This window comes from Vanellus vanellus (assembly GCF_965231255.1).
Source record: "Vanellus vanellus genome assembly, chromosome: 1".
Lineage (NCBI taxonomy): Eukaryota > Metazoa > Chordata > Aves > Charadriiformes > Charadriidae > Vanellus > Vanellus vanellus.
This window is the reverse complement of record NC_138905.1, coordinates 82,687,745-82,700,768: the sequence shown is the minus strand read 5'-3', so window position 1 is coordinate 82,700,768 and position 13,024 is coordinate 82,687,745. Positions and strand designations below refer to the sequence as shown.

Sequence of the window (13,024 nt, the reverse complement as noted above, 5' to 3'; positions counted from 1 at the left end):
AGTGGAGAAATATTGTCCATTTACAACAAATAATTCCCCGAAATACAGGAGAGTGATCATCAGGAAGTGTAACCCATTTTCAAGCACAGAAAGATAGAAAAAGTCTGCTGCAGTAAGTCTGCAAGGAGTAATAATTAGCTCTAAATGTTAAAAAAAAAAAAAAAAAAAAAAAGAACTTTCGGTTACTAACTTTGCAACCTTGTAGACAGAAGTGAAAAAATGGCAATTCTCTTTTTCTTTGTACACCAAAAGAAAGGCACTTTTCAGAGGAGCACTCCTGGACCTAGTATTAACCAACACAGAGGGACTGGTGGAGGACATTAAGGTTGGGGCCACCCTAGGCTGTAGCGATCATGAAAAGACAGAGTTCAGGATCATGGGTACTACACACAAAACAAGAAGCAAAATCACAACCTTAGACTTCAGGAGGGCTAACTTTGATCTCTTCAAGAAACTGCTTGGGGAGATCCCGTGGACTAGGGCTCTGGAAGGCAAAGGGGCTCAAGAAAGTTGGTTGGTATTCAAAGACCACTTCCTCCAAGCTCAGGATCGGTGCATCCTGAAGAGCAAGAAATCGGCCAAGGGATGCAGGAGGCCTGCCTGGTTGAGCAGGGAGCTTCTGAACAAGCTCACGTGGAAGAAGGAAGTTTACAGTCAGTGGAAGAATGGCCTAACCCCTTGGGAAGATTACAAGAATGCTGCCAGAGTGTGCAGGGATGAAACAAGGAAAGTCAAGGCCGCCTTGGAACTAAACCTGGCAAGGGATGTCAAGCTCAACAGGAATGGCTTCTTCAAGTATATTGGAGGCAAAAGGAAGACCAGAGAAGCTGTGGGCCCACTGTTGAATGAAACAGGAGCCATGGTGACGGAGGATGCGGAGAAGGTGGAGTTATTGAATGCCTTCTTTGCATCGGTCTTTACTGCCCAGCCGAGCCCTCAGGAGTCCCAGGCCTTGGAGAAAGTAACGGGGAAAGAGGAAGACTTCCCCTGGGTTGAGGAGGATCAAGTGAGGGACCAGTTAGGTCAATTAGATATTCACAAGTCCATGGGCCCTAATGGGATGCACCTGAGAGTGCTGAGGGAGCTGGCAGAGGTCATTGCTGGGCCACTCTCCACCATCTTTGAAAGGTCGTGGAGAACGGGCAAGGTGCCTGAGGACTGGAGGAAAGCCAGTGTCACTCCGATCTTCAAAAAGGGCAAGAAGGAGGACCTGGGGAACTACAGGCCGGTCAGCCTTACCTCCATCCCTGGAAAGATGATGGAACAGCTTGTTCTGGGCATCATCTCAAGGCATGTGGAGGAAAAGAAGGCTATCAGAAGTACTCAGCATGGATTCACCAAGGGGAAATCATGCCTGACTAATCTGATAGCCTTCTATGATGGTGTGACTGGATGGATAGATGAGGGAAGAGCGGTAGATGTGGTCTACCTTGACTCCAGCAAGGCGGTTGACATGGTCTCCCACAGCATCCTCATAGGGAAGCTTAGGAAGAGTGGGTTAGATGAATGGACAGTAAGGTGGATAGAAAACTGGTTGCAAGACAGAGCTCAGAGGGTTGTGGTTAGGGGCGCAGAGTCTAGTTGGAGGTCAGTGACGAGTGGTGTTCCCCAGGGGTCAGTACTGGGTCCAGTCCTGTTCAACATATTCATCAACGACTTGGATGAGGGGATAGAGTGCACCCTCAGCAAGTTTGCTGATGATACAAAGCTGGGAGGGGTGGCTGACACACCAGAAAGCTGTGCCACCATACAGAGACACCTGGACAGGCTGGAGAGTTGGGCGGAGAGGAATCTTATGAAATTCAATAAGGGCAAGTGTAGGGTGCTGCACCTGGGGAGGAATAACTCCAAGCAGCAGTACAGGTTGGGGGCTGACCTGCTAGAGAGCAGCTCTGTGGAAAGAGACCTGGGAGTCCTGGTGCACAACAGGATGACCATGAGCCAGCAATGTGCCCTTGTGGCCAAGAAGGCCAATGGCATCCTGGGGTGCATCAAGAAGAGTGTGGCCAGCAGGTCAAGGGACGTCATCCTCCCCCTCTACTCTGCCTTGGTGAGGCCGCACCTGGAGTACTGTGTCCAGTTCTGGGCTCTCCAGCTCAAGAAGGACAGGGAACTGCTGGAGAGGGTGCAGCATAGGGCTACCAAGATGATTAGGGGACTGGAACACCTCTCTTATGAAGAAAGACTGAGGGAATTGGGTCTCTTCAGTCTGGAAAAGAGATGGTTGAGGGGGGACCTGATCAATGCTTATAAATACTTAAAGGGTGGGTACCAGGAGGATGGGGCCAGGCTCTTTTCAGTGGTGCCCAGTGACAGGACAAGAGGTAATGGGCACAAACTTGAGTATAGGAAGTTCCACCTAAACATGAGGAGGAACTTCTTTACCTTGAGGGTGGCAGAGCACTGGAACAGGCTGCCCGGGGAGGTGGTGGGGTCTCCATCTCTGGAGACATTCAAAACCCGCCTGGACACGTTCCTGTGCAACTTGCTCTAAGGTGGCCCTGCTCTGGCAGGGGGGTTGGACTAGATGATCTCCAGAGGTCCCTTCCAACCCTATGATTCTATGAAATCCACCACTAGGAAAGACTTATCTATGCTGGGAATAAAGAAAAGGCAAGTAGTTAACTCTTTTCCATTGTTGTTCAACCCAGAGTTTCAATACTTAAGTCAGAAGATTTGGGGCTTGAGGGATTCTGGGGATTATTTTCTGGGGCTAATGATGAATAGTTCATATTTTTATATAGCTACCTTTATACAATCAATGTCGGGCATTACATTTACCAGGCTACAACTCTGCTTGGAGTGGTATTACAAAATTATAATTGGCTGGTATCAGAGAGGATTGGTCATAATTTCAACAGTCATGAGTGCAACTGAACCTGATTTGGGCAATGAGCAAGCACCTGACTGGAATGATCTGCATCAGTTTGTTTTATTAATACCCAGGGAATGCAAGATAGGACTGTATTCATTGTAAGTTGATGAGGCCTTCTACAGACAGCTGAAAGTAGTCTCACAGTCACAGGCCCTGGTTCTCATGGGGGACATCAACAACCCTGATATTTGCTGGAAAGGCAACACAGCCAGGCATGCACAGTCCAGGAAGTTTCTGCAGAGGACTGATGATAACTCTTTGCCACAGGTGGTGGAGGAACCAACAAGGAGACATGCACTGCTGGACGTTGTACAAACAAACAAAGAAGGGCTAGTTAGGGATGTAAAAGTTGGAGGTAGACTTGGCTGCAGTGACCATGAGATGGTGGAATTCAGGATCCTGCATGGAAGAATCAGGACAAAAACTAGAATTACAACCCCGGACTTCAGGAGAGCTGACTTTGGGCCTCTTCAAAGACCTACTTGGAGGAATCCTATGGGTTAAGGCTCTAGAAGGAAGGGGGGTGGAAGAGAGCTGGTTAATATTCAAGCACCACTTCCTCCAAGCTTAAGATTGGTGCATCCCTATGAGTAAGAAAGGAGGCAGGAGACCTGCATGGATGAGCAAGGAGCTTCTACAAAGAAGGAAGTTTACAGAATGTGGAAAAACGGACTGGCCACTTGGGAGGAATATAGGAATGTCAGAATATGCAGGGATGAAACAAGGAAGGCTAAGGCCCACTTGAAATTAAACCTGGCAAGGGATGTCAAAGACAGTAAGAAGGATTTCTTCAAGTACATCAGTAGAAAAAGGAAGACTAGGGAAAATGGGGGCCCACTTCTGAATGAGGTGGGTGCCCTGGTGACAGAGGACGCAGAGAAGGCAGAGTTACTGAATGCTGCCTTTGTTTCAGTCTTTACTGCTAAAGCCGGCCCCAAGGAATCCCAGACACTAGAGGTAAGAGAGAGGTCCTGGAGTAAGCAAGACTTTCCCTTGATCGAGGAGGGTTGGGTTAGAGATCATTTAGGCAAACCTGACACCCACATATCCACGGTCCCCAATGGGATGCACCCACAAGTGCTGAGCGAGCTGGCAGATGTCATTGCTAAGGAACTCTCCATCATCTTTGAAAGGCCATGGAGAACAGGAGAGACGCCTGAGGACTGGAGGAATGCCGATGTCACTCTAGCCTTCAAAAAGGGCAAGTAGGAGGACCCAGGAAGTTACAGGAAGCCTCACCTCCATCTCTGCTCGTTCTGGATGCCATCTCCAAGCATGTGCAGGGGAAAGAAGGCTATCAGGAGTGGTCAGCATTTATTCACCAAGGGGAAATCATGCTTGACCAGTCTGATAGCCTTCTCTGATGGCATGACTGGCTGGGCAGATGAGGGGAGAGCAGTGGACATCATCTAGCTCGACTTCAGCGAGGCTTTTGACACCGTCTCCCCTAACATCCTCATAGGCTTAGATAGTGCGGGTTAGATGAGTGGACAGTGAGGTGGAGTGCAAACTGGCTGCATGGCAGAGCTCAGAGAGCTGTGATCAGCATCGCAGAGTCTAGTTGGAGGCCTGTAACTAGCGGTGTTCCCCTAGGGGTCAGTACTGGGTCCAGTATTGTTGAACATCTTCATCGACAAGCTGGATGAGGGCACAGAGTGTACCCTCAGCAAATCTGCTGATGACATAAAACAGGGAGGAGTGGCTGACACACTAGAAGGCTGTGCTGCCATTCAGTGAGACCTGGACAGGCTAGAGAGTTGGGCAGTGAGAAACCTCATGAATCTCAACGAGGGCAAGCATAGGGTTCTGCCCCTAGGGAGGAATAACCCCGTGCACCAGAAATGGTTAGAGGTTGACCTGCTGGAAAGCATCTCTGCAGAGAGGGACCTGGGAGTCCTGGTGGACAACAAGTTGGCCATGAGCCATGTGACCTTGTGGCCAAGAAGGCCAATGGTGTCCTGGGGTGCATTAAAAAGAGCAAGACCAGCAGGTCGAGGGAGGTTATCCTCCCCCTCTACTCTGTCCTGGTGAGGCTGCATCTGGAGTCCTGAGTCCAGTTCTGGGCTCTCCAGTTCAAGAAAGACAGGGAACTACTGGAGAGAGTCCGGTGGAAGGCTACGAAGATGATTAAGGGACTGGAGCATGTCTCTTATGAGGAAAGGCTGAGAGACCTGGGTCTCTTTAGCATGCAGAAGAGAAGACTGAGAGGCGATCTCATCAATGCTTATGATTATCTGAAGGGCGGGTGTCAAGAGGAATGGCCTAGGCTCTTTTTGACCAGCGATGACCAGGTGGTGACCAGCGACAAGACAAGGGGCAACAGGCACAAACTGGAACACAGGAAATTCCATCTCAACATGAGGAAAAACTTCTTTACTTTGAGGGTTACAGAGCACTGGACCAGGCTGCCCAGAGAGGTTGTGGAGTCTCCTTCTCTGGAGATATTCAAAACCCAGCTGGATGCATTTCTGTCCAACCTGCTCTAGGTGAACCTGCTTTGGCAGGGGGGTTGCACTAGATGGTCTCCGAAGGTCCCTTCTAACCCCTACCATTCTGTGATTCTCTAAGAAAGATTTTCTTTCCTATGCCTTTTAAACAATTCAGCATAGTTGTTTAGGAGACTTTCCACAGTCAAGGTAACTTGAGGATCACTCAACATGTCTGATAAATATAAAAAATTCACAAACATATGAGTAGTTAAAGAGTCCCCCAAATGTAAAATATTACGTTTATAATTACAAAACCGCATTTGACTCATTTACTTAAGGAAAAAAAAAATCTTAACCCAGTTCCACATTGAAATATTAACCATGAATTAACGTTTTAAAATAATTCATGAGATTATTTTCTCAAACAACACTACAGAACAGTTTTTGCCTTCACTGAATTCTCTGATAATTCACTGTTATTCCTTTTTTGTAAGTAAATGGCAAAGCGTTACTAAAAAGGTATTTAAACTATAAACAAACAACCAAAAAAAGCTAGATATTTTTTTTTAAACCTAACAAACTTTTTTGATTCTTCCTGCTACCCTGAAGAATAACTTACCACATGTTTGCAGACAAGGTTGGTTGCAGTACTTTACTCATAGGCTGGCATCTCTGATGTTATGTCTCCTCAGAGTACTGTGATCTCATTGACCAAAATATGGCAACTAACCACAGGAAGACTTGTATGAAGTACATTCATGCCATGGTTCCCTGATATTAAAGAATGTCTTTATATAACTTGAATATAAACAGTCTATGAGAAGTAATATTGCTTAGAATCACAGTATTCAATTAAATCCCTAATCTTTTGTGCTAAATCAGAAAAAGTGATAAACATAAATCTTCTTTTCCAGATAGCATTTCAGATGTTCCCAGCTGCTGTAGGCTTGTAAAATAATTTTCAAAAAATCAATATGGCACATAAGTATGTTCCTTTACCCAATTATACATGAAGAAGTCATTCCTGAAAAGGGAAAATATCATCCATACAAAACTCTCCTTTAGCTCTCACAAAGGCATTAAAAAAGCAAAAAATTATATCTAGAAAACATACAGAACTTTCATGCTATACTATAAAATTCTCTCATTTCACAATTTGTTTATATTTTCAGAAATAAAAAGGAAACATAAGTACAGCAATTACCAATAGCTCACTGGATTTTTCAAAATCTAAGTTCACACAGAAATAGCCAGATGTTTTATACACATCTAGCACAAAACAGAAGTGAAAAACGTTGACACGCAACACGTTCCGTGGCCCATCCAAAGTGGGACAGTGTGAAGAAAATTCCCATTCTAGGGAAGTGATCATCCCCCTGTACTCGGCAATGGTGAGACCTGACCTCGAGTACTGCATTCAGTTTTGTGCCCCTCACTACAAGAAGGGCATTGAGGTGTTGGAACGTGTCCAGAGAAGGGCTACAAAGCCGGTGAGGGGTCTGGAGGACAAATCTTATGAGGAATGACTGAGGGAACTGGGTTTGTTTAGCCTGGAGAAGAGGAGGCTGAAGGGAGACCTTATCACTTTCTACAACTACCTGAAAGGAGGTTGTAGAGAGGTGGGGGCTGACCTCTTCTCCCTGGTGACAAGTGATAGGACGAGAGGAAATGGGTTCAAGTTATGTCAGGGGAGGTTTAAATTGGATATTAGGAAACATTTTTTCACTGAAAGGGTTATTAAACATTGGAATAGGCTGCCCAGGGAGGTGGTGGATTTGCCATCCCTGGAGGTGTTTAAGAAAAGGGTAGATGTACTTGGGGACATGGTTTAGAAGTGGTTTTGTCAGGGTAGGTTAATGGTTGGACTTGGTGATCTTAAAGGTCCCTTCCAACCTCAGCAATTCTATGATTCTATAATTTGAGAACTTCCATTGCAAAGTGATCCCCAAGGAAGTATGGGAAAAGAAAAACAATTTTCCAAAGTGAAATGAGGGAGGTATGGAGAAATGCAACATCCCCAGTGGCCATGCTTAACTTTTCTCAGGAATGGAAACTTTTCAAAACTTTTTTTCTGAGTAGGTTCCCTGTAAATGAAATTAGTGTAAGTTGTATTGATGGAGACAGACATATTTCTATAGACAGTACAATTTCAACATTAGCTAGAACACTACTAACTGTTACTAACAAAACTACTAAAAGGCTTTCTTATTTTGAGTTGTTGCAAACACGTATGATGACTAGAATTACTTTATACCTTTCTGCAGCCTATGACATAGGCTGCCTTCAGGCAGAGAATCCTAAAAGCATCATCAGGTCCCCTACAGAGTGGTGCTCTCTCAGACTTGGAGCTTGGTAGTCCTACCTTACATGTGAGTAACAGACTCACACCCATTGAAGCAAATGAAACATGTTTGTGCTTAAACATAAAAAGATTTAATTACGAATGGATTGGACAGTCCTACCTCCATAAGCAGCTCTATAAGCAGTCTGCAAAGATACAACATGAGACTATTCCTTATGTACACTTGCACCAGCACTGATCATGCAAGCATCAGCACAGGGCATCTTAGCCCACTGTTCGGTTTATCCCCCAGCATCAGCTCTGTTCACCAAAAGTGGGCCTGGAGCACTCACATTCCAGGATGCATTGCAACCAGCCAATGTTGTGACATTTCTTATCTCATCACCAAGGGAAACATCACTCCCTTACACGGAATCCTTCTGTCTCTGGCATTCCTGATTCTAGCAAGTTTAAACCACTCTGCAGTTGGGCTTTCTTGCCCTCCACGCCAGATCATTCCTTGGTCATGAATTACCATTGCTGAGCAGTTACAATTTGAATTTCCCCTTCACTAACTATATTGTTAGATTTGTTGTTCCCAGCTCACAGTTGCCTACTAGGTCTCGTGTCTCCCTTCTCATTCTCAAAAAGAGCCTTCTTTTCCATTTCCCTGTATCAGGTGATTTTTTCCTGTCAGATGTTCTTTACCTCCTTAAGTCTAAGTAGAATTCTTAGCTTTATGTACTCTTATCCTTACTTGATTCGGTTTTTGTCCTCTATGCTTTTCTTACTAGAAAGTTTCCATAACAGTAAAAACACACAGATTTAGCGTCCATGGTAACATCCAGTTCTTTCATCTTACCAGCTGAGAGGAGTTAGGAACAACATGAGAGAAGAATTACAGATTCAGCCTTATTTCATCCTTAACACCTTCTATTAAGGCTGCGTAGATAAAACCCTGCTGAATTGCTCTGTGAGGCTGCTTTCCTGTAAGCACACTTTGTTGAGACCAAGATCCGAAACGTGGATATGTGATTAAAAAAACAAACCTGAAGTTTACCACAACTGACTGAACATTTTTGTTTTGTTCTGGTTTTAAGTTCCATTACTGAAAATGGCTAACCTACTTTATCTAAGTTTCCCAAAGTGCAGAGTGAGAAAATACGTCGTGCAAAATTTCAGGCCAAACAGTCCAAATTGGAAGCAACAGAAAAGACAGCGTTAAAATGAAAGAGGTTGAGCAATCGAAATAAACAGTACTACAGAAGACTGCCTGTAGTGCATACTTATTATATACCGTTACAATAATATTATTAGGAAATTGTGTTATCTTGGCAACTCATTTACCTTGAATTCTTCAACGATAATACTCAAGGCTTCATGACCAGATTTTCTCATGTCTTCTAACTCTTGCTTATGCTTTTCCTGTACCAACACAACAATTTTAATTAGGAGAGTAAAGACCATTTATTTTCGTCATTTTTGACATCTTTCATGAAGAAACACACACATCTTGACTCTTCAGATATTATATATATGCTCAATTCAAGTTGGTCCTAGTATTAAACTTTTTCTTTATTTCTTACTTTTATTTTATTAGTCCCCAGATAATTCTAAATGGTTCTCCAAATGTTTTAAGATTTTCTTTGTTACTCTGATTTTTCTAGTTTCTTGGCACCTGTGGATGGCACGACTTCCAAATCACTCTTAGTAAATGTTATTTACTGCCTATATTAACAAAAATGTTAAAATGGACTAGTATCAGATTCAGCTTCCTCAGAAGAGCACACCCTTCTCCTACTCAGTATATAGCTCCTTTTTTATCATTTTTTTTATTCTTAATGTTCTCAGGAAAGTTTTCTTGCATAAGACATCCTGAATATGTTTTTCAAATAAAATAGTAAACAGTAGAGCTTATTTTATTCATAGCATTATGTAAAAATAATGTGGATAGAAACATTCTAATATTTTTGCCTTTACAGAAAAATTCTTGCTTGTGGTTTGCTATCTGAGTCTGGAATGTGAACAACTCATTAGATTCTCACCAACGTTTCACAATTATCAATGAGCAGCACCACATTTTCAAATCATCAGTTAATAATAAGATGAAAAACTTTCCCTCCCCCGCACATTCTTTGCTTCATGGATCTGTTCTTAAATCAGCTGGTACAGCAGGTCATAGGTGTTTTAATCACCTTGGCAAAATGGTGCACAAAGCAGAAAAACATTAATCACAAATATTACCTTGCAGTGAGTACAGGGGAAAAACATATATGACTTACACTACATATTTATAGCTTTTTGAATAGAATTCAAGTTGAAATTAATACAATTTCATGTTTTCTAACATCTGTATGTTTTAAATAAGCAAAACCTAGTGTCTAACAAAGCACGTTCAATTTTATTATGAAAGGCTATATTACACCATTAAAAATAAATTAATCAGTCTGTAACTCTATATTTGATTAGAGGCTGCTGCTCTGCCATTCAGTTCCTTTCTCCTGAAAGGGACACCTTAGCCAAAAGTTTAAAATTATAGCTATACAAACTTCTTATTGTTCACCCAAATATAATGAGACATTCAGGGTCTCTTGAATAGAACTGTTTTGTTTTGGTTGGTTTGTTGTTTTTTTTTGTTTGTTTTGTTTTGTTTTTTTTTTTCTTGTGAAGCCCTGCAAGAACAACTGATATGAAGCAGAAGAACTGAAGATGGAAATATTTTGACATGTAAATAAACTACTACATCAGATAACAATGCACAGCATCTGGGTAAATCAGTTTAATCACATTGTGATGCATTGGTATAACTGACTCCACAAACCAGTTAAACTCAGATGTTATATATGCAAAAAAAAAAACAAAACCCAAGCTGCTGAGCTAGAAATATTTTTACAGTACAAAACTCCGTAATTGGTATAAGGAGGAAAAATGTGATACAGTGATTAACTCCAAAACTTGACAAATCATTAACAAATACATTCCCTGTGAAAAGTGAACATGGGGGGAAAATTGCAAAAAAAGTAATTACTATAGTAGCTTATCCTGGATTCACAAATATGAAAAAAGAATTGTATAGAAAGAGGAAGTTAATTGTCATTAAATATTCTAGCTTAAAAAAAAAAAAAAACAACACCAAAACAACAAAACCAAAACTGAAGATAAAGCATTCCATGTTGAGAAAAGCCTTTAAATGTGAAGAGTTAAAACAATAAGATTTCCATCTAAGGTCTGTCAGAATTACCTTGAATGCAACAATGAGACATAGTGGATCAAGTGTGTTGACCAAGGAAGTACCGTATTTCAGTCTGGTAAAAAGTACAGTGCCTCTCACTAGCATTATCAGGCAAATCAAGAGAGGAAGCAAAAAACATCATTTTCCCCTCTTACAATAAATCTCTCAAGTTTTTCAGAATTAGTGACTTGTTCAAAGTCATGTACTAAATGCAAACTGATAACACAAGTTGAAGCATCAACACCAAGGTATAATTACCAACATGAAGATTTCAACCAACACATTTTAAAGTACTTAACTTTCTTAAAATATTTCCTAAAGTAGAGGGAAAAAAGTAAAGAACTACTAGTAAGGCATCTGTTTGCCTGGGTCAGGTCTAGCAATCAATTTCTACAATAGAGGTAGAAGAGAGAATGAAAGGCCATTATTACAAGCAGACAGACAAAAAGTTTATGGTCACATTGCAATTCTTCTTCCAAATAAGGTCTTTGTACAGTCTGATGAACACTACACTGCCTTTGTTTTATGTCTATTTCCAACATTTTTCAGCTAAGACAGAAGGCCTGTAAGTTTATTTCTTTTAACTTGTAAAAGCACATTTCAATTCTGTTGAGGATGGCTGGCCTTTTCTTCTGAAAGTCTGTAAAATACTGTTTCAAAATCTTATAGATGCATCACTCAAAGGAATGTGAGCTTGGTCCTTGTAATACAATCCAATAAGGAGAAGCCCCAAAGTCACTTTAAGTAATGCATTTTGGAAGCGTATGCATTGATTTAGTGTCTAACAGTGAAGATACATCAAAGTTCCTGAGTTTCATGATTTGGCTATGAACACAACAGAAACATCTAAAGAACAGCGACACACTAATTTGACGAACAATGGGCATGTCAGTTCTTCATAAACCCTCAAAAGTGTAGTTTCCATAGTAAAATGAGATTAATTAATTGACATAACTACTCTTAGAATTATTACTCTGCTTGTAAGAAGGAAAAGGGAAACTCTATGAAAAGTTCTGAATGGTGTAGGCATGAAATTAAAATGTAATATTCGTATTTCCTATCAAAGAGAGAATTTTATGTTTTCTGGCTCTTGTAGAATTCTCCTGCATGGTTTGTATGACTTTGGAGAGGTTTTTAAAGAACGTTGTTGTTCCTTTCTTTTATTTAATAAATGACTTTAAGAAAGGAATCAAACATGAATTGAGAAGTTTGAAATTTAAGTAAAATCATCTTCAGAGGACTTTAACCCCATCCCCTCGTGCCTTATGATGGACAGAATCTCAAATCAGAACGCTGACAGTAATTAAACATAAACTTGGAAGACAGAGGGGTTTCTTTTATTTTGTGATCAAAATCTTGACAATCATTCCAGAGAGCATGAGGCATTCTGCGTGGACACACTATGAAAGTAACAGGCAATTCATTGCTCAATGGTTATCAATGTTCCAGTTTTTTCCGTTTTGTGATTCTTATATGAGGAAACATGTCATTGTGAACAATTCATGCATAAGAATACAGGCTTTAATGCTACCAAATGTACATGCTTTAGGAAACTCAGATAAAACTGGAATGATAAGGATGAGAAAATGGTATTGAACTTTGAAAGTTTTCTTACAATCTAAAAGCAAAATGACTCCAGACTCTCCTTTTCTTTTGTTAGGCCACTGTGAATCAAACCACTGTAGAAGCAGATGGATCCAAATGCCCAGTGAGCTTCTGAGAGGTGCAGTTCTTAATGATGCTGCTGGGCAGGGAAGTCTTCTGAAATGGCTGACAGCAGGAAATGTTGCTGGCCACCTGAGATCCAGCTGCTTGTCACTGCCTGCTGATTGCATTAGCCCTTCTTTGAGATGTTTAAGCTGAATTGCTTCCTATATCATTTCAGTCTAAGTGAACCTTTGTTAGCATAAACAATTTAAGCAGGGTTCTTTTTTAACATCCAACATTTTGGCAGAAATGCAGGGCATGTGTTTGTGAATACTGGGAAGTGAAAGGGTAACGCCTCTCAGAGTACTATGTAAGATACGCAACAAGAAAGCTGGAGAGGGATTTTTTTGCAAGGACATGCAGTTATAGGATGAGGGGTAATGGCTTTAAACTAGAAGAGGGTAGATTTAGATCAGATATCAGGAAGAAATTCTTAACTCTGAGGGTGGTGAGACACTGGAACAGGTTGTCCAGAGAAGTTGCAGATATCCCATCCCTAG

At 41.6% G+C, this 13,024-nt stretch overlaps 1 protein-coding gene across 1 annotated transcript in view; it reads right to left on the bottom strand.

Moving 5' to 3' along the window:
• Positions 1-13,024, bottom strand: part of CCDC91 (coiled-coil domain containing 91) — a 166,947-nt gene that overhangs the window by 83,638 nt on the left and 70,285 nt on the right. The window contains 1 exon segment of the mRNA XM_082495865.1: positions 8,933-9,010. Coding sequence (XP_082351991.1) covers positions 8,933-9,010 — 78 coding nt within the window.